The 17,895-nt window shown below is 38.4% G+C and overlaps 3 protein-coding genes across 4 annotated transcripts; 1 reads left to right on the forward strand and 2 right to left on the reverse strand.

Annotated features, from left to right (window-relative positions):
• Positions 1-1,878: 1,878 nt before the first annotated feature.
• Positions 1,879-5,071, forward strand: spout1 (SPOUT domain containing methyltransferase 1). The gene is made up of 12 exons (XM_004074545.4): positions 1,879-1,983; positions 2,055-2,094; positions 2,852-2,965; positions 3,047-3,206; positions 3,280-3,369; positions 3,453-3,502; positions 3,617-3,747; positions 3,823-3,895; positions 3,981-4,079; positions 4,164-4,266; positions 4,339-4,486; positions 4,953-5,071. The coding sequence occupies exons 1-12, from the start codon at positions 1,936-1,938 to the stop codon at positions 5,007-5,009; spliced, it is 1,113 nt and encodes a 370-aa protein (XP_004074593.1). The 5' UTR covers positions 1,879-1,935; the 3' UTR covers positions 5,010-5,071.
• Positions 5,066-11,665, reverse strand: st6galnac6 (ST6 N-acetylgalactosaminide alpha-2,6-sialyltransferase 6). Of its 2 annotated transcripts, XM_011481383.3 has the most exons (6): positions 11,234-11,665; positions 11,052-11,106; positions 9,318-9,512; positions 7,330-7,742; positions 7,134-7,241; positions 5,066-7,047 (listed from the first exon to the last, which is right to left on the reverse strand). In XM_011481383.3, exons 2-6 carry the CDS (start codon positions 11,073-11,075, stop codon positions 6,861-6,863), a joined length of 927 nt encoding a protein of 308 aa, XP_011479685.1. In that variant the 5' UTR covers positions 11,076-11,106; positions 11,234-11,665; the 3' UTR covers positions 5,066-6,860. The 2 variants fall into 2 exon arrangements, with proteins under 2 accessions (XP_011479685.1, NP_001265787.1); NM_001278858.1 differs by lacking the exons at positions 11,052-11,106; positions 11,234-11,665 and having other exon boundaries at positions 6,861-7,047; positions 7,330-7,736; positions 9,318-9,530.
• A 3,338-nt stretch (positions 11,666-15,003) lies between these two features.
• st6galnac4 (ST6 N-acetylgalactosaminide alpha-2,6-sialyltransferase 4) lies at positions 15,004-17,514 on the reverse strand (the record flags this gene model as incomplete). The annotated part of the gene is given in 4 exon segments (NM_001278877.1): positions 15,004-15,190; positions 15,288-15,395; positions 16,521-16,930; positions 17,391-17,514. Coding segments are annotated over 4 exon segments (829 nt in total), but the record flags the coding sequence as incomplete, so codon positions are not given.
• Positions 17,515-17,895: the final 381 nt, after the last annotated feature.

Consider the following 17,895-nt stretch of genomic DNA (forward strand, 5'->3'; position numbering starts at 1 on the left):
TATATGCTTTGTGTGTTCACCACCGTCACTATCAGCAACTTTATTCAAAGACAATAGGCCATTACAAACAAAAATACAAGACAAACTGTCAAAAAAACACAAATCTGATAAAAGGAACAAGCTCATCTCACCAACCAGACCAGTGTTTCCACATTAAAGACTGATTTTGTTTAAATGTACAATGACTGAGTAAGGTAAGGGAAAAGCAAGATGTTTTAATAAAAATCGCTTAATTTGACCTTGAGTGTTTAGTTTAGTTTAGTTTAGTTTATTTTTCCACAATGTGTCAAAAGCAAACAAATCCCCTCACAATACAGAATGTGGAAAAAATGGACATCCTCGAAGCAGCTGCTTATTATTAGGGGTCCAGCATATTAAACAAGCATAAAAGTACAGAAGATGAGTGGCGGAAGAAAAGAAAAAGAAAAGAAAATAATTACATAAATAAAATGCAATAATGGTATGAAAAATGATGGTAATATAGTGGAAAGCGTTGGAAAATGGAACAATGAATTTGAACAACATAAACTCTGGCTTGTGGCCATATAAGTGTCAACAAACAGAGAGAAATCACAAACACATTAATAGGTGGTTTCGGTCGGAGCAGCATTTGTACAGTATGTTGACAATAATAGCAATTTCAGTTTCCTTTTAAACATATATATTGTAGCAGACTGTTTAACGTCATTGTCTAAAGTATTCCAAGTTTGTGGACCTCTAGTACAGACAGAGAAGCTTGTACATTGTAACTTTCTGTTTTTGCCTTTTAGCATATGCTTTCCCCTGGTGTCATGGTGATAAGAGGGCGAAAAAAGTGGTATAAGGTCACACAAACGACTATTTAATTTATTAACAACACTGTACATTGTGCTTGCATTATGATCCGTGTTGAGTTCCGGTAACTTAAGGAGGCTGTATCTGTGAAAGAGTGGATCTGTTGGAGAATTTGGCGTGGACCAGGTTATTGCTCTTATTGCTTTTTTTGTGTAATCTGGAGTTTTGCCGTGTAGGTAGAATATGTGTTATTCCACATGAAGTTACAGTAATTCGGGTGAGGCTCAAACAGGGATCTGTACAATGTTAGCAATGCATCTGATGGGAGCATGTGCCGAATCTTATAGAATAAACCAACAAATTTGGATAATTTTTAAAACTAGTTCATCTATGTGTTTTTTAAAATTTATAAATTGATCTATATGGATTCCAAGAAATTTTATTGAGTCCACCTTTTGTAGAGATCGCCCATCTATATTTATGTTTAATTTCCTGTAGGTGGATTTGTGTCTGGATGTGTGGAATATGATAAAAAAAAGTTTTGCTAGTGTTTAATGACAATTTATTGCATTTGAACCAAGTATCTACTTTTACCAGTTGTTCATTTAAGAATTTTTCTAATAGGTCCATATTTCTATGTGCCAGAAATAAACTAGTATCGTCTGCAAAAAGTATTTTGTGGATGGCGCCGGAACAGTTAACAAAATCATTTATATAAATTATGAAGAGGAGTGGTCCCATTATGGATCCTTGTGGCAGTGTGATTTTAAACAACAAAAACATGAACATTTTATCTTTCAAAGATATATTATAATTTAATATACTTTTTAAATGACAAAAAAAAAAATCATTCCACAAACAAAAGAGGACATTGATTAAAATTTGCTGTGGAAACTGTGGAATTTTAATTTTTAAATAAAGGTTTAGGTGGGGAAAAAATATCTACAAATAAACTAAGTACTATGCATAGTTCAAATAAATATAAACATTTTAAAATGAGATAAGAACACATAATCTTCTTCCCACACTTTATACTGTTTGGTTTTATTGCCGTCAAATATGTAGCTTATTCTGTTTCAAAAGTGTAATGTATCTTTAAATAAATCTTAAAATGCGAAAGGTCAACCCGGAAGTAAAAAGTCACACGCGCTCGAGAACATCATGTCGCTAAACGGAACAGCAAAAAATCCCAAACCTGGGGCTTTTCAGGTACAATTACACATGTGTTTTCATAAGTGTCAGACTGTGAGCTGCGGTAATGATCGTTTCATTTCTTACAGTCTGAAGATAGAATTTGCTGGAGGAAAAGGAAAAATGAACGTGAGTGTAATCTGCTTTATTCTGCTAATACAAAAGTCAAGCTAACCATTAGCTGCGATTTATTAAAAAATGTATTTTCTGTTTGTTAAACAAATTAAAGCAATTAGTTGCACCGAATGTAAAATGTAATTATTAAAAACAATGAATGCAGTTAATGCATTGTAGGACCAAAGCTACTTTGATAACATTGTTGTATCTTGGCAAGACAAGAAAAGCATGTGTTCTTTTATTTTTAAAATTTGGTGTACTTTAGTTTTTTTTTTTTCAATATAATTAAATGGAGAAACAGTAAAAAATAAAACTTTTAAAAAGCAAGCTGTTCTTTATGTTTAGAATGTTTTTGCACTGAGATGATGGAGAAAACTTATCAACCCAGAATAAATTAAAAAGAATAAATTAAAACTTCACTTATGTGAAAACTATCAATTTAACTACCTTACATTGGTCTTTATCCATCATATATCCAACTTTTTAAATGCTTGATTGATCAGACCCTGGTTTGTCTTTTTTGCACGTTTTTTTGTGTGTTTGTGTGCACAATATAGCAAAGTTTGTTTGCTGGAGGCTTTATAAAGAATTATTTCCCAAATAATGTTTATTTTTATCTAAGTGAAGTTCAAAATCTGTCATTTCAATTTAATTAAAGAAAAGGTTTAACCGAGTATGAATGAATGAATGATTTGACATGCAGGCTGATGACAGAATACATACTTTATACACATCATGTTTCTTAATACATCTCATCTTTGAATTGCAGTCAAGGAGAGTAAAAAGGAGCGGAAAATGGCCAAACTTATTAAAACATTGGAAAAGGAGCGACAACAAGAGGTTGAAGAGGACAGCAAACAGGAAGAAAGCCAAAGTGACAAAGGTAATAACTTCAGCATCAGCATTGTACTGAGTTCTCCAGGTCTCTTTGGGATCTAAAAGTGGGGGAATGTATTTTCTGCAGGTCGGGCTTACACAGTTAGTGTGGCGCTACCAGGGTCTGTCCTTGACAACGCTCAGTCCCCAGAACTCCGTACGTACTTGGCGGGACAGATCGCCAGAGCCTGCGCGGTGTTTTGTGTGGATGAAATAATTGTTTTTGATGAGCAAGGCGAAGATGTGAAGTAAGTCTTTGCAGAATTTGAACATCCGAATCATATGGGAAGCTAAAAAGCTTTTGTTTTTCCTGTCACACAGGAGCGTTGAAGGAGATTTTAAAGGTGTTGGGAAAAAAGGCCAAGCTTGTATTCAGCTTGCACGAATTCTTCAGTATGTTGAATGTCCACAGTAAGTGCAGAAATATTCAGGGGTGTCATCTGTGCTTTTTTTTATGTTCTCATTGAAATCCCAGCTTCACTTCCTTTCCTCAGGTATCTTCGCAAATGTTTTTTCCCAGTGCATAAAGATTTACAATATGCAGGTACTTTCATTTTCTCGTGTGTGAAATTAAATATGTTCTGAGTATCGTTGTTCTTGTTGAGAAAGCAGATGACTTCAAAGAAAACCTTAAAGGAAAGGAGGTTTTTGTTTTTAGGTTTGCTAAATCCTCTGGACAGTCCTCACCACATGAGGATGGACGAGGAGTCGGACTATCGGGAAGGAGTCGTCCTCAACAGACCGCCGAAACAAGGAAAAGGCTCATTAGTCAATTGTGGGATGAGAAAAGTGAGCCTGACTCTACAGAGAACTCCATCTTTATCTGCTCATTAGTAATATCATGCCAACTGTTTGCCTTTCTAGGAGGTTCGCATTGATAAGCAACTGCAGTCGGGGTTACGAGTCACAGTGAAGCTCAATAAGATGCAAAATCAAGGTAGTTCTCTCCATGTTTTACTAATGCATAGCACATATACAGCATTCCCTGCTTAAGTCATTGATGAAACTTTCTCTCTTTGCAGACAGTAAACTTTACAAAGGAGTTGTTGTGCCTCCACACGTGCCTAGAACAGAAGCTGCTCTCTACTGGGGTTACACGGTCCGGCTCGCTTCTTGCCTCAGTGGGTTCGCCGTTGTCTTAATGCGTCCCAATCGGGTCCTTTTCTGAGTCAGAACCCTCACCCTGCTTGCCTCTGAAACCGCAGGTGCAGTTTTCACTGAGGGCCCACATAAAGGAGGATACGATCTGACAGTTGGAACCTCGGAGAAAGGCAACACCTTGGAACAAACCACACTGTCACCATTCAAGTAAGTCCCTAACCGTGATGATGACCCTGCTCAGTTTCAGTTTGGACTCCAGGAACTGCTGTGCTCCTCCAGGCATCTCTTGGTGGTCTTTGGAGGTCTTCATGGTTTGGAAGCGAGCGTGGATGCCGACCAGAACCTGAATGTGACAGACCCCAGTCTCTTATTTGACCTTTATCTCAACACGTGTCCCGGTCAGGGCAGCAGGACTATCAGAACTGAGGTGAGGACAAACTTAATTCAAAGACCTGCTCTGATGGAAATTCCTGTTTCTGGTGTTTTTAACGCGTCCGTTTAACTTAATTCTGAGGAAATGTTTCAAGAAAATTAAACTTAAAATTGCGTTTGTGAGTATTTCTTTATTCAAATATTGTGTAACAGGAGTAGACACTGCTTACATCTTACGTAGAAAATACACCTGGCAGGCCTCAAGCTCCCTGCTCTGAGCTCTGTCATGGCGAGGGCAAAAGGGGGCGGTGTTGCTCAAGTAAGGTTTGAATGAACTACTGCCGCTCTGTAAAAACTTTGGCCTAAAAACAACAGAAAGTTTTTGGAAATTTGGCGAAAACGGCATAACCATAATCAAATGACCACCTGGAACAATAGATCAAAGATGACTGGAGTGTGACTGAAAGACGTTTTCTGTGAAATCCAGCTGTGCTTCAAAACTGTTTTTCTGTCGCCAACAGGAGGCCATCTTGATTTCTATGGCAGCGTTGCAGCCGAAGATTGCAGCTGCTTTCTGAAATATTTTCCCATCAATGGTAAAAGAAATAGCTGTAAATAAACAGAATCATTCCTCTCAGGAGTTTCATGGGAGTTCTTTATTATCCATATATGCACTTTGGAACATTGTTTTGTTTTTAAAGCACTCGGTTAATAAGTGATTCAGTGCCGTTGATTAACATTCCCTTTGTTTCTAAATATCTGCACAAAATGTATGTTTATTAAATACAAACCCACATGCTTTAAACTCACTCTGTGTTTTTAAAGAATCATAAGTTCAGACAGGAATCTTAAAAGCAGCACAAAGAGAACAAACTTAACGCCGAGCTACTGAATTTAAAGTTTCACCTTTCTGATTTAGTGGAGGAGTCTCTGCTGCTTTTTCCAAACTGATAACAGTAAAAGCTGATTGTCTTCATGATGCAGTCTCATTCCAGTTGCATGCATCTGATAGTACAAAGTAGACCTCTGAATTTGTGTAGAGGCAATGGGAAGTAATTGTGTAGCAAATAACAGGCTGTTTAATTCAACAGCCATGCAAATCCTTTATTATTAAATAACAGCTACATTTGTGTTTTTAGCCTCTACCTGGATATCATGACAGAAGGGTCATTATGCTTCACAACTATGAAAGTGTTCATCTGTTGCTATTCTCAGCTTTTCTATATCCACAGAAATAAAGGTATTTGATGGTGATAATGGAGTCCTACAGTGTTAGAGCTTCTACCTATTCAGCATCAATAAAGTCACAGCAGTAAACTGTTTGCATGTGGGAAACGTAAATATAAAAGGCAACACGGTATCAAACAAAATCCACTTTTGCTTCCAACTTGTGCCGTTTTGCGTTCCGGACACTGATGGACGTGAGGTTTAAGTGAAGTGTAGGTTATGGCACCTAGAAGCAGCTTTTTGTTTTTGACCCCTTCCCGCTGTATGTCCCTAAATCACAACAAAATCCTGGTATCCGCTTAATTTAGCATCAGATTGAAAAGAAACATTGAAGGATATTGTTTTATATAACTGAAGGTGACTATAATTGAAGGTTAGGACATTCGAATATTAGCCCCAGCTACAATGCATCTGCCAGATTTTACCCACAATCCTTTTCTGGTTTTATTCTGCTAAAGCTGTCAGCGTCACTCATTGGCATCAAAATAAGGGAAACAAGCGTTTTGATTGTTTTTCTTTTTAGCCAAATTTGCATTAATAATGGATCTTGCTGCAAATGTCCTTTTTCAGCAGCCAATGAAAAGAAGAGGACAGAAAACAGGAATTAGAATTAAGAGGAAAAGAAGTTGGGGGACTGTCAAAACAATGGCAAATATTAGGAAGCAAATGGAAAAGATCATCTATGACTGGCTGTGTGTCATTTCTAAGGTTGGCTGCTGTGTTTTTTGTCTTCCGGGGAAGGGGTTGCCTCCCCAATGCACACCTATGCCTCTGATGTATTCTGGCCTTGGCTGCAGCAACTGTAGAAGGATGGGATCTTTGAAATGAGTGGTTACAAAAAAAAAAACATATCCATTCATAGGCCACTTAACATCCTTATTAAAGGTACTTGCTGATATAATAAACCAACTATGTGTTCATACATAATAAAAATTATATAAATACGTAGAAAATTCTTAAAATTTCGTATTTCTATTTACAAATCTGTTTTGTCAGACAGGTTCCACAATGCAGCAAAACCAAAAACTGGCTCCTCTGCAAGATCCAACATCCTTTTTGCCTCCTTAAAGTCACTTCTTGTGATTTATATATATCTTTTTTACGTTTCCTAGTCTTTGAAGGCTCTGAAAATGTAGCCACCACTTGTTTAGCATCAATTGTCTGACCGAGCAGTGTCCTGGTGGTTTTTTATCTTCCTCCTCTCACCATTTGGGATGCGTAAAAGTGATGTTGTACTGCTTAGCCCAGCGTGCAAACACCTGCTTCTCAGTGATGAAGCGATGGTGGTTTCCTCGTCGGCCGCCCTCGTTCTGCATGTACATTACACATTCGTCACCCCCTCTTGGTTTGTAGTAGTGGTACGGCATCTTCTTGGATGTGGTGTTTTTTCTACAGGAAGATTTGAGATGTGATGGACTGAGCCGTCTCGATGTCACTTGTTATGCAGCAGTTCAAAACGGGATCTCTGTACTCACCCACAATAATTGGGCGGAACCATCCCGTATACTTTGATGTTGTCACATATTTCAATGGCGATGACCATTGTGAACCAGCCGGTGCTCAGCCATGAGTGAGATTTTTGCCTAAAATAAAAAATGGAAAAACAAGCTGAGGCAATGAATGTGACCCTTTCTAAAGGTGGAAATGAGCAGCAGCGTCTTTAAAACTCACCGGTCTCGTCCGGTTTCTCTTTGAAACAGATTATCAAACTTGCGCATCTTGTTTGGCGAAATACTGAAGAAGGTCACGTTTCTGTAGGTCATGCTGACCCTCTGGATCAGCCTGTAGAGTGTCCCCTTGGCGTCCTTCCCGATCTTATTCGGCGGCCCCCAGAAGATGATGGTGGAGTTGCTGCCCAGGTTCTGCAGGAAGTCGGTTGGCCTTCGGACCACCCTAAACACGCTGGCGTGAGCTACGACCCTCAGTGTGGTCCGGTTACCGACATCAGAGCCGTACCCTAACGTGGGGGCGTCATTCATGCGAATGACGCACTCCGTTTGATCGATCTCATTTCCAGCTTGACTGCCCAGGACGTGGCTGGAGCTCGTTATCAGAGCACAGTTGTGACAGCGAAGGCTGTGAGTCTGGAAAAACACATTGAATACTTAGGAGCAAGTTAGCAAAAGTACACAGACAGTGAATGCAGCAAAACAACACCAAAACATATTTTTGATGCAAGAGGGGTTAAACTTTTAACCTCATAATCAAATGATATTTGAAAACAAAAGTATAGTCTGGTGTACAGGTCACATGTTTGTGTGATTCAATTGAAAGTCACTGTCAAAACGAATGCAGGATGCTGAAATCTTCATTGTGTAACACTCATTTCATTCAAATTGGAGCTAAAAACTTCCTGAAATGCAGCATGAATGAATATTCTTTACCAGGTAGATGACTCTACAATCAATGTTGGTAAGGACCCACCTCTGTTTAAAACATGGATGACATTCCCCATAATGCAAGTTCTTCTGTATTTGTTTTTTACAATACTGAAAATAAATATACCTAGTATTGTAGTATAAATACTGCCTCATGATCCAAACATTTATAAAAAATAAAATAAAGTAATGGGGGAGGAAAAGTTCTGAAAAATATTTCTCAAACATTTTCTGGTGATGTTTTTTTCTTTTCACTTAAGTTGAGAAGCAGTGTTCATAAAGGGTGTCTACTCCTGCTATATTAAAAGCTGAAACAATATTTTTTTGTGATTTAGAAAAAAAGAACAAACAAATGAGAAAATGTCTTTTAATCTAGAATGTTCTGCCTTTTTGAAAATCCTACACTTGTTTTATTTAAACATCATTTTGAGCGTTCAATACTTGCTTATGTGAAATTTTGGTTGTTAGCGTTCACACCGGGTGTTCACTTACACTGAACTTTCTTATTTAGTCGAAAGTCAGACAGTAAAACAGCAAACAGTATTAAAGAGTAATCCCTTGTTTTCATGCAACTGTATTTAAAATACTCTCTTCAAATTGTAACCGTAGTGGAGCGGAATTACTCACATTTTTGATTTCAGATGTGGACCACATTTAACTACAAAATTAAAGCCTTTAAAAATGGCAGCAAATCCACTGTTCCAACTTTCCTTCTAGTATGGTCATTTGTCCCATAGCGGGTTAAATTTCAACATGTTTTTTAATGTGTTCTTTTCAATAGCAGGTTATATTCAAACTCTACTAAAGCCTAACATCTTTGTACAGCTGTCAAGCTTGTTCGCTCCATTTTTTCTCCATTTTTTTGGGCAAAATGGCAACGACACAGCAAGAAAACGTGACATAGACTAAGACACCAAAGGTTTAATCAGTTTTACTTCTGCTTTCCTTGTTATATATAACCATGAATGCTCAGGAAAAGCAAAGTCTCACACTTCCGGACTACAACAGCTCTTGACCCTTTCAAAATAAAGTATTGAATCAGACTACAGAACAGTTACTCTCTCGCGTTCTGCATCTATCTGACATCCTGACATATATTTTTGTCTGCCAACATTTTCTGCCTGCTGCAGCAATAATGGATACCACCCCTTCCCCGCTATTTATAGGAACATATCCTGTTACAACCATAGCAGATCCTGAAGGCAAACTGGTCTGGGTGAATAATATCAGCCTTTCAGGTCACACTGAAGCTTCAGTGCTCGTGCTTGTTGTGAAACGTACTTTGTTTCCGTAAAGTGGCACATAGTCATCCTTCCAAGCCCACTTTTTGAGGTCTGTTGTTTTGAGGGCGTGGTTTTCTGCCACATGGAAGGGAGGGTAGATGGCGTCTGGGCTGTTGTTGGAGCCGTATAGAATCAGGAGCGTCATCAGAATGAGGATGGCAAACAAGATGGCCAAACTGCGGCTCCTTTGACCCTGGAAAGCCAAAGACATTTCTTTATTTTTAGGAAAATATTTCAACTAAACGCAAAAATTGCAGGACATTATTTTTTATTTTGGTACACCTAAAACGTGTTACTCACTAAATGCTCTTCATTTTTGTTTAATCAGCTGATGTAAAACATAAAAAGAGACTAAATTACTAAGTATTGTTTCACAAAATAATAGAAAATGATAACAACATAAACTAGAAGGAGCTGCATTTCCAAAAAGAAAATGCAGGGTTGAATGCTTTATGGCTGAATGAAAATTGAACTTAAAGGGTAAAAATTGGAAAGAAAAAAAAAGAAAGAAAGAAATGATCAAAGTTGACCATAAATAAAGTGAAAACAGCACAATATCAAAAAAGATATATCTGTGACAAATGCCAGCGCCGGGTATCGAACCAGCGAGCTTCTTCACCAAGGATTCCCCGTGTATTTCAATGGAGGCAAAAATCCTGGAAGTCTTTGAATATCTTGAAAAGTTCAAGGATTTGAAGGACCAAAAGTCATAGCTGGAAAAAGCTAAACATTTTAATAGTTGAATGATTAAAATAGCTGAAAAATTGTAGAAGGAGTTAAGCGGCAAGAAATGGCGGAAGATACTATAGTAAAGAAATAAAGAGAAACAGAAAAACAATGGGTTGAATGCTTTATAGCTCTATAGCTTTCAAACAATAAATGCTGTTTATTATAGTATAATAAACTCAAACCTGGTTGTCAATGTTTAACTAAAAGGTCCAAAGATCGGTTTACGACTTAAGGAAGCTTTAATTTTTCTTTTATTCTTTATTTCTTTGTGTACGTTTCCTGTCAAGTCAATAGTAAGAAAAGGTCAAAACTAAAATGTTTCTGTTTTAGTTCACTTGATCTCTTGCTTTTATTGAGAATTGCCTGTAATTTGTGTTATAATACTTTCATTTTACAGCAGCTATAGTGTGCAAGTCATTTCCCTTACTTAAAGGGACAAGATAAGGGTACTTTGTTAGAAAATACATTTATTTTCAGTCATAACATTTTAAAGCTCATAAAAATGGTACATTCAGGGGCCTGTTTCTCCAAAAACACCTCAGCTATTTAAATCCATGGGGTTTTCTTTAAAGCTCGCAGTTAGCCTCTAAAATAAAATAAAAAGTATTATTATAGTGCCAGCAAAGAGGTAACACTTATATTGCTATGTGATAAAATTTTACAAAGTATGATTTTTTTTATTTTTTTAGAAAACTACAGAATTAGATTTTATTGAAACATTTCTAACGTACAAATAAACTTTGTAGTTAAGAGTGAAAATATCCTGCTAGGGGAATAAACAAATTATTGTGAAGCACATGAAAAAGACTATTTTAATGAGAAATTCTGTTAAAATAGAAGTATTATGATTTGAACTAACATATATAGGTTTTTCCTCGTGCGTTAATAATATGTCTGTTTCAACCAGCATAGATATATATTATTTTGACATTAACTTCCTGAAAAATCGGTTTCAGTTTGGTCTTTTCTCAAATAAAAACACAATTTCATTCCAATAAAATACCTTTCCGCTGAGCTTGATCCCCATGCTTCCCGATCAGACGCGTCCGTCATCACACCTGACAGGAGAAACACGGATATCATTTACGACTCCTGTTTATCCGAGCGTTCATCATTCTTAAAGGACACAGAGAGACACACAAATAAAATAAATGTACGACTTAGGGGCTCAAATGTCGCACACACCGGACGCGCTGACAGCGCTGACATGTAAATATTAGGCTAGAAACACCATCTTGCGCATCCATTTATCGCCCGTTGTTGTTTTTTCCGGTTTTTTTCCCCCCACCGGGGGCGTTTTCAGCACAAACCCGGTTGGTGAACCGCAGATTTAAGCATGGCGGCGCGTTGGAGCGCTTTAAAGAGCAGTGGCGTCCCCCCAGTGCAGGTTTGATCGGTTTGAGGTGTCCGCGCGCGTGACGGTTTCCTCATCCTTCCAGTCCCCCATCTTCCTGCGCCACTTGGTGACGTCATGGCGGGTTCCCGACTGCAGCTGGGCACCAGCAAAACTTTCCCCTGTCGAGCTCTTTAGCTGTGTTTAGCTGTGTTGTTGATACAAAGTATCTGAAAAAATACACCAAAGATGGGACGTCAAAGAGAATGGACAAACTGTGGGAGCAGTGAGTAGAACATTGGATGAAGACTAAAGCACTGACAATCTCTCTCCACCTGGAGCTGCATGCAAGATCTCACCTAGTGGGGAACAATGGTACAAATGATCTTGAGAGTGGCGAGGGAACAGCCAAGAACTACTCAGAGGGAACTATTCAGTACCCTGAAGAGAGCTGGGATCACAGTAACAAAGGTTACTGTTAGCAACCTTTGGGTAACCTCGTGCTTTGAGGCTTCTTTTCTGCAAAGGGGACAGGATGATGGATCTGTATTAAGGAAATGAATGAAACCATGTTTTGGCAAAAATCTCCTTCCATCAGTGAGATCATTGAGAATGAAACGCATCCCAAACACGTCGCCCAGGCAACCAAGGATTGGCGACCTAAAAAGCATTTTTAGGTTCTGGAGTTGCCTAGCTGGTCTCTGAACCTCAATCCAATAGAGAATCTGTGGAGGAAGTCAGAAGTCCATGCTGTCCAAAAACATCCCCAAAACATCAGAGCTCTAGAGATGAGCTGCATGGAAGAATGGACCAAAATAGCAGTTACAGTCTTTACAATCCTGCTGAAGACCAACAATTGATGTTTGACCTCTACCATTGACAACCAGGGTTACATTAGAAAGTATCAAGATGAACTTTTGTTATTGACCAAATACTTTTTTTTCCTGCGCCATTATAAAAAGAATAAAAAAAAAACCTCAATCTTGAATTTAAAGACAACTTGGAGAATTGGTGACTCTCTAATACGTTTTTTGTCCCAGATGCATAAAAAACTCCAACCCAAAACCAAATCACAAATTATAACTCTTTTTACTAAACAAAATCATAATGATGGATTGGATTTTTCTGCTCTTTTCCAGATACTCAAAGTGCGTATCCATCATTCATTCACTCCTCATTCAGACGGTACTTGGTGATGGTAGGCTACTGATCAGTGACGTGCGGTGAGGTTAATGGCTGGTGAGGCACTGACGTCATCAGTCAGATTTACAAACATATGAACCATTATGGCAGGCCATTTTAACTAACTTATTCACCATTTGATTGACAACGGTTAACGTGTTTTGTTTAAAATATCATTTCAACATGTTTTTTTCATATACAAACTGCAGCATAGGAAAAAGCACAAACGTTATTATCGTCTTACCTTTACTTGTAAATAAAGTCCATACGCCACTCCTTCTGAAGAAAATGACTTGCTGCTTGCTATCTCTTCTTCTATTATTTTTTAGCGTCATAATCTCAGGGCTCACCGGCGCCACCTAACATGAGGCATGAGAACTGCTGGCCTCACCCAGAAGCTTTTTTGCCGGCGTTTAGCGCTCAGCACAAGAAACACGTCCCTCACATACAGTTATTTATAAAAACAAACACTGTACATCATATACATCTGCTAAATTATGTAAACTCAGCTCATATAGTACAAGTGATTGAACCGACACACAGAGAGACAGCAGTACCGTCTGACTGCATAGGTATTGCGCAATCCAAGGTGAGGCTCAGCGGGCTGGTGCCTCATCGCACGTCACTTAGTATCTGAACAGCAAATGCAGAAATTCAGCGATTTTGAAAAGAAAAAACACCCAAAAATGGGACATTTAAATGGAAAATGACTGCAAAACACAAATTACTGATTAAATATAATAATTGAATTTATTTTTTCTCTTTTCTTCCCATAATGACAGACAGGAGAGGCAGGGGAGGCACAGCCTCACCTGCCTCTCCTGACTGCACGTCACTGCTACTGATGTATCCACAGCTGCCCTGGGGCAGACTGACAGAGGTGTGGCTGCCTCTATGCGCCTATACAGCCCCTCTGACAATCATTCACACCCCAGTGGAGCCACACTGGAGGCAGGATGGTGTCCAACAATCACAGTTGACTGAGGAGATAGAGAATCAAATGACTGATCTTTCAATCATTGACTGACCTGCACAACGACCTGAGCCACCAAATAGAACAAGAGAAACATTTACTGACTTTTTCTACCAACAACCCTGATGAATAATGTACCACATCATCTTCCCATAACATGTTTGGTTTATCAAATCAGAGGTTGGAAAGAAATGTGCCAAATCCAAACAAGGTCATTTCAGGAGGTCTGTGGTGGGCAACTTCATTCTCAAAAACACAACAAACTTAGAGGTTCATCTTTGGACCGTGTTTATTGTAAATACAAAACAATAAAGCAAAATAAAAAGCTCCAAAACACAAATCATGGCACACTACCTTTAAGTTGTCTGAATTTTGGTTAATCAAACATCATTTAAAGCCAAAATCACACATGCAAACACGAAAAATGTGCAGGCAGTAGTAGTTTTATTCAAGTGGACACAGATCTCACCGTTGCTGTCCAGGTTCAAGTCAACTTTTATAATGGTGCTCAGCAGAACACACATGCAGCAAAACCCACAGTGCAAATACAGTTACATCTCTTTGGATTTCCTCACAAAGTAACATGTTGTAACTTAGAAGGCAGCGCTGTTTTCCAATGTCAGGAGGCAAAAAATAACAAGGACACTTGAAGATGAGAAAAGTCGGTTCCACAACGGAGTAATAGGGCCACCATTAAGGATTATATATAAAATAAAGTTGTAAAATTATTAGAAAAGTTAAAATTTTAATTTTACAAGAAAAAAGTCATGCTTATTTAAAAATGAAGTTGTAAACTTAAAAAAAGTAAAGAGGGTCCAGCAATTCTCGAGCACTGCGATTTCTCTGAATTGTCTGCAACATAAATTAAAAAGGTATTGTTCGATCATCTTACTCGAAGCATTTTAAAAGCTAAATGTAACATTTTGTTTTCAAAAAAGCATGACTTTTTCCTTGTAAAACCGACTTTGTGAAGCATAATTTGTAACTTGTTGAAATGTTTCTCATATTTTTACAGCTTCATTCTCACACATTTGTTTTGTTTGCTTTTCTTTTACGGAGGCCCTAATACTCCGTTGTGTGTTTCTGTTGTGTTTCACAGTTCCTAAAAATGAATTGTCTTGTTTGACGCAGTCTGTGGAGTTTAACAGTCATGACATTCCCAAAAAAACATGCCAAATGGACTTTAATCTGCCTTATTTATAAAAAAGAGATGAGTCAAGCACTAAGAATCATTCATCTGATTCTCTGATGACTTAGCACGCTAACATTTCATACATTAAATACTAATAGCAACCCTGTACAACAAAATAAAAAATATAAAGGTGCAGTACTGTAGCTTTAAATGACACAGGTGGGTTAAAGTAAGGCACAGAGACAAAAGAATAACGGGGTCTCAGTATGAGCTCTGTAAAAGTGTCTTTTTTGACATGGTTGAGTTTCTAAGCAGGAAATAAAAGTCTGTGACCCTCAAAGGCTCCAGGATGGATGTTTAAACTGGATGTTGTGCCGCGCTGCCCATCTGGCATAGATGAGCTTCTCGGTGATGAAGCGGTGTCCGCCGCGCCGCGTGCTCTCATGAACTTGGTACATCCTGCACTCGCTGACTCGGTTTTGTTCGTAGTAGTGGTACGGAACGACGCTGCGATTGGCTCGACTGCGGTGAAGAGGACAAACGGCGGGTGAAGGTTTTTCTGAAGGAGCAGAGATGGAAGCTCAGAGCAGATCCCGGGGATCCTCCGAGATCCTCTCACCTGCAGTGGTTGTTGTCGATCATTCCGAATACCGTGACGCCGTCGCATATGTCCATGGCCAGAATCATCGTGAAGAACCCAGTGCTGAGGAACGCTCCTGTTTTCATCCTGTGGTTTAATAAATGAAAATTTTCAGAAAACATTTTCAGGGAACCAATTTTTAAAACTAATATTTCTTTATGTATTCTTTTAACCAATAACTAAAGCAAACAAAACACTATCCCCTGAAAGTTAGACATAAACATTAATAATGTTAAAAATTTGCTCATAGTGGCCTTATTTAATCATAAATATCTATCAGTTTTACATTTTCACCGGTGTTATAACTATTGGTGATTTAATTCAAGAAAGGAAAACATCTTCTGGCCTTCAAAAAGGCAAATATTATGTCAATTGCTGATGTTTCAAAAATGGAAAGAGCATGAAAAAAAGAGCCCTGCGACAGACTGGCGACCCAGTCAGACATATCGCAGAAATGAAGACAAAACCAGATGAAGGTTGTTACAGCAGGATATGATGTCTGTGATGTGAAAACCTTGTTGTGTCTATAACTGCCTCCAAAAGTCCTTGCTGATTACTAGTTCGGTATTTTTATTTTTTCCTTTTGCACATAGAACTCTACTAAAAGACTATATAGCGTATTTTAAAGCTATTTGGACACATAATGACCATGTGTTTTTTAATGGCAAATATGACATCATCTATTTGCCACGGTAAAAATCTAATAAGACCATTTTACGAAGAAAATGTAGGAATCCAATGATGTCTGATGATAAAAACTTGGTTGAATTGCAAAAAAAAAAAGTATTTTTTAATTAAATCATTCAAATGCAGTGCATTGTGGTCTATATTTGATAATCTAAGGAGCACCGATGTTTGCTGGTTTTTCCCAGAGACTTCTGGGAAATTCTTAGGGCACTTGATTTTCAAAATGTAGATTTGGACAGCCTAACAAAAGGGCAAATGCCCTGTGTAGAGCCTGTGTAGATTAAATTCCCTGATACCCATTTAGCAGGATAAGCTAACTTAACAAACGTCTTCAAATTAAATTATAAATACAGTATGTATATATTTTAACTATGAGTTAAGTTCTAGAGTATAACTTGTGGTCATTTCAGTTTATTAACGAAGATAAAGGTTTTTAAACAACGTTATCCTGTCCTGTCTAACACTTTTACATCACATTAAACTAAAAGCAAAACATTTATTTATTGAAAACATTAAAAATCCAACCTGTTTTTCCCAGTTTCATTCTGAAACACATTATCACAGTCTTGAATCTTCTCCCTAGTTATGGCAAAGATTCTGGCTTTTGGATACTTGGTGGCCATTTTCAGGAGGAGGTTAAAGACGGGCCCTTTGCCATCTTGTCTCATGTTCCTCTCGGGACCCCAAATGACGTAGGTGGTGTCTGCTTCCTGTCGGAAGTAATACTGTTCGTTTTTCACGAGCAGGGGAACGCTGGTGTGGGACACGACCCGAACACTGGTACGGCTCCCCACGTCCTTCTCGAACCCGCTGGTGGGCGCGTTGTTCATGCGGATCACGCAACCGATTTGGTCGATCTCCTCTCCAGCACCGGCGTTGAGCATCTGACCGGAGCTGGAGACCAAGGCACAGCTGTCACAGTGAATGTCCAGAAACTAGTAGGAAGGGAAGACAAAAAAAAAAAAAAAAAGCCTAAAATAAACCAAGACGCAGCTTAATAAAAAAGCATTAAAAACATATATGTTTTTATTGATGAAGCCATGTGGCTTCATCAAAAAAATAAATAAATATACATTTATATATCCCTCTTAATATTTCTTATATTAGAAATGGCAAGTGTGAACTATCCTGTCTGCAATACATTTCTTTTATAGCATCTGATGGCAACATGTGATGCATTAATGAACCAAAAATAAAAAAAACCAGAAGCAATTATTATTAAGGTGTAATTTAACATTTTAAAACATTTTAAGATTAATGCATTTTTAGCAGATTGCACCTTTAAAATAAAAGCTAAAATCGTTGCTGTGACTTGCAAGAAAAGATGAATCTTTAGCCTGAAATTCCATGCATGGACATTAGCAGCAGGATGCCAAGCAGCAGGCCTCCTCGCACCTGGGATTTGCCATCAGGTCGGATCCTCGTGTAGCCTCTGAGCCCGGAGCTCTGCCCCGATGGATAATCGTCTTCCCGCATGATCAAATGTCCGAACCAGAACAGCAGCGGAAGGCTCAGCAGGCTGAGCAGGCAGATCCAGCGTCGGAACATCTGCACGTGCGACTAAAATAGTCGCGAAGTCGATGGTTAAAACTGGACGTTTTTCAAGAGGGTTTTTCACTGTGGCGTGCAATGTTCCTACCTGAAATTTCATATCAAAGTTTCCTGGCTTCCTCCCGGCATTTTTTACCTGTTCAGTTTGTCCGTGAAAGACGACGAAGAGTCAAGAGAAGAAGAAGGTGCGAGACTCAGACTGCCATGTTTACACTGACACCCAGAGGTTTCTCCTCACTTCTCTGTGCCAAGTGGTATTTGTTTTGATTAAAGACAACATTTTCATTATTACGGTGTAATTCCGCACGTTTACATCAACTATTAGCTGTCTTTTCACTGTTCAACCATG

The sequence above is a fragment of the Oryzias latipes genome, chromosome 12, assembly GCF_002234675.1.
Source record: "Oryzias latipes chromosome 12, ASM223467v1".
In the NCBI taxonomy this organism is placed as follows: Eukaryota; Metazoa; Chordata; class Actinopteri; order Beloniformes; family Adrianichthyidae; genus Oryzias; species Oryzias latipes.

Coding starts and splice junctions, on each gene's coding strand:
- spout1 (XM_004074545.4), top strand. CDS start 1,936: ATGTCGCTAAACGGAACAGCAAAAAATCCCAAACCTGGGGCTTTTCAG. Junction 2,966..3,046: donor AGAAAGCCAAAGTGACAAAG/GTAATAACTTCA, acceptor TATTTTCTGCAG/GTCGGGCTTACACAGTTAGT. Junction 4,080..4,163: donor CCGGCTCGCTTCTTGCCTCA/GTGGGTTCGCCG, acceptor CTGAAACCGCAG/GTGCAGTTTTCACTGAGGGC.
- st6galnac6 (XM_011481383.3), bottom strand. CDS start 11,075: ATGGGGATCAAGCTCAGCGGAAAG. Junction 7,242..7,329: donor AGAGAAACCGGACGAGACCG/GTGAGTTTTAAA, acceptor TTTTTATTTTAG/GCAAAAATCTCACTCATGGC. Junction 7,048..7,133: donor GTTCCGCCCAATTATTGTGG/GTGAGTACAGAG, acceptor ATCTTCCTGTAG/AAAAAACACCACATCCAAGA.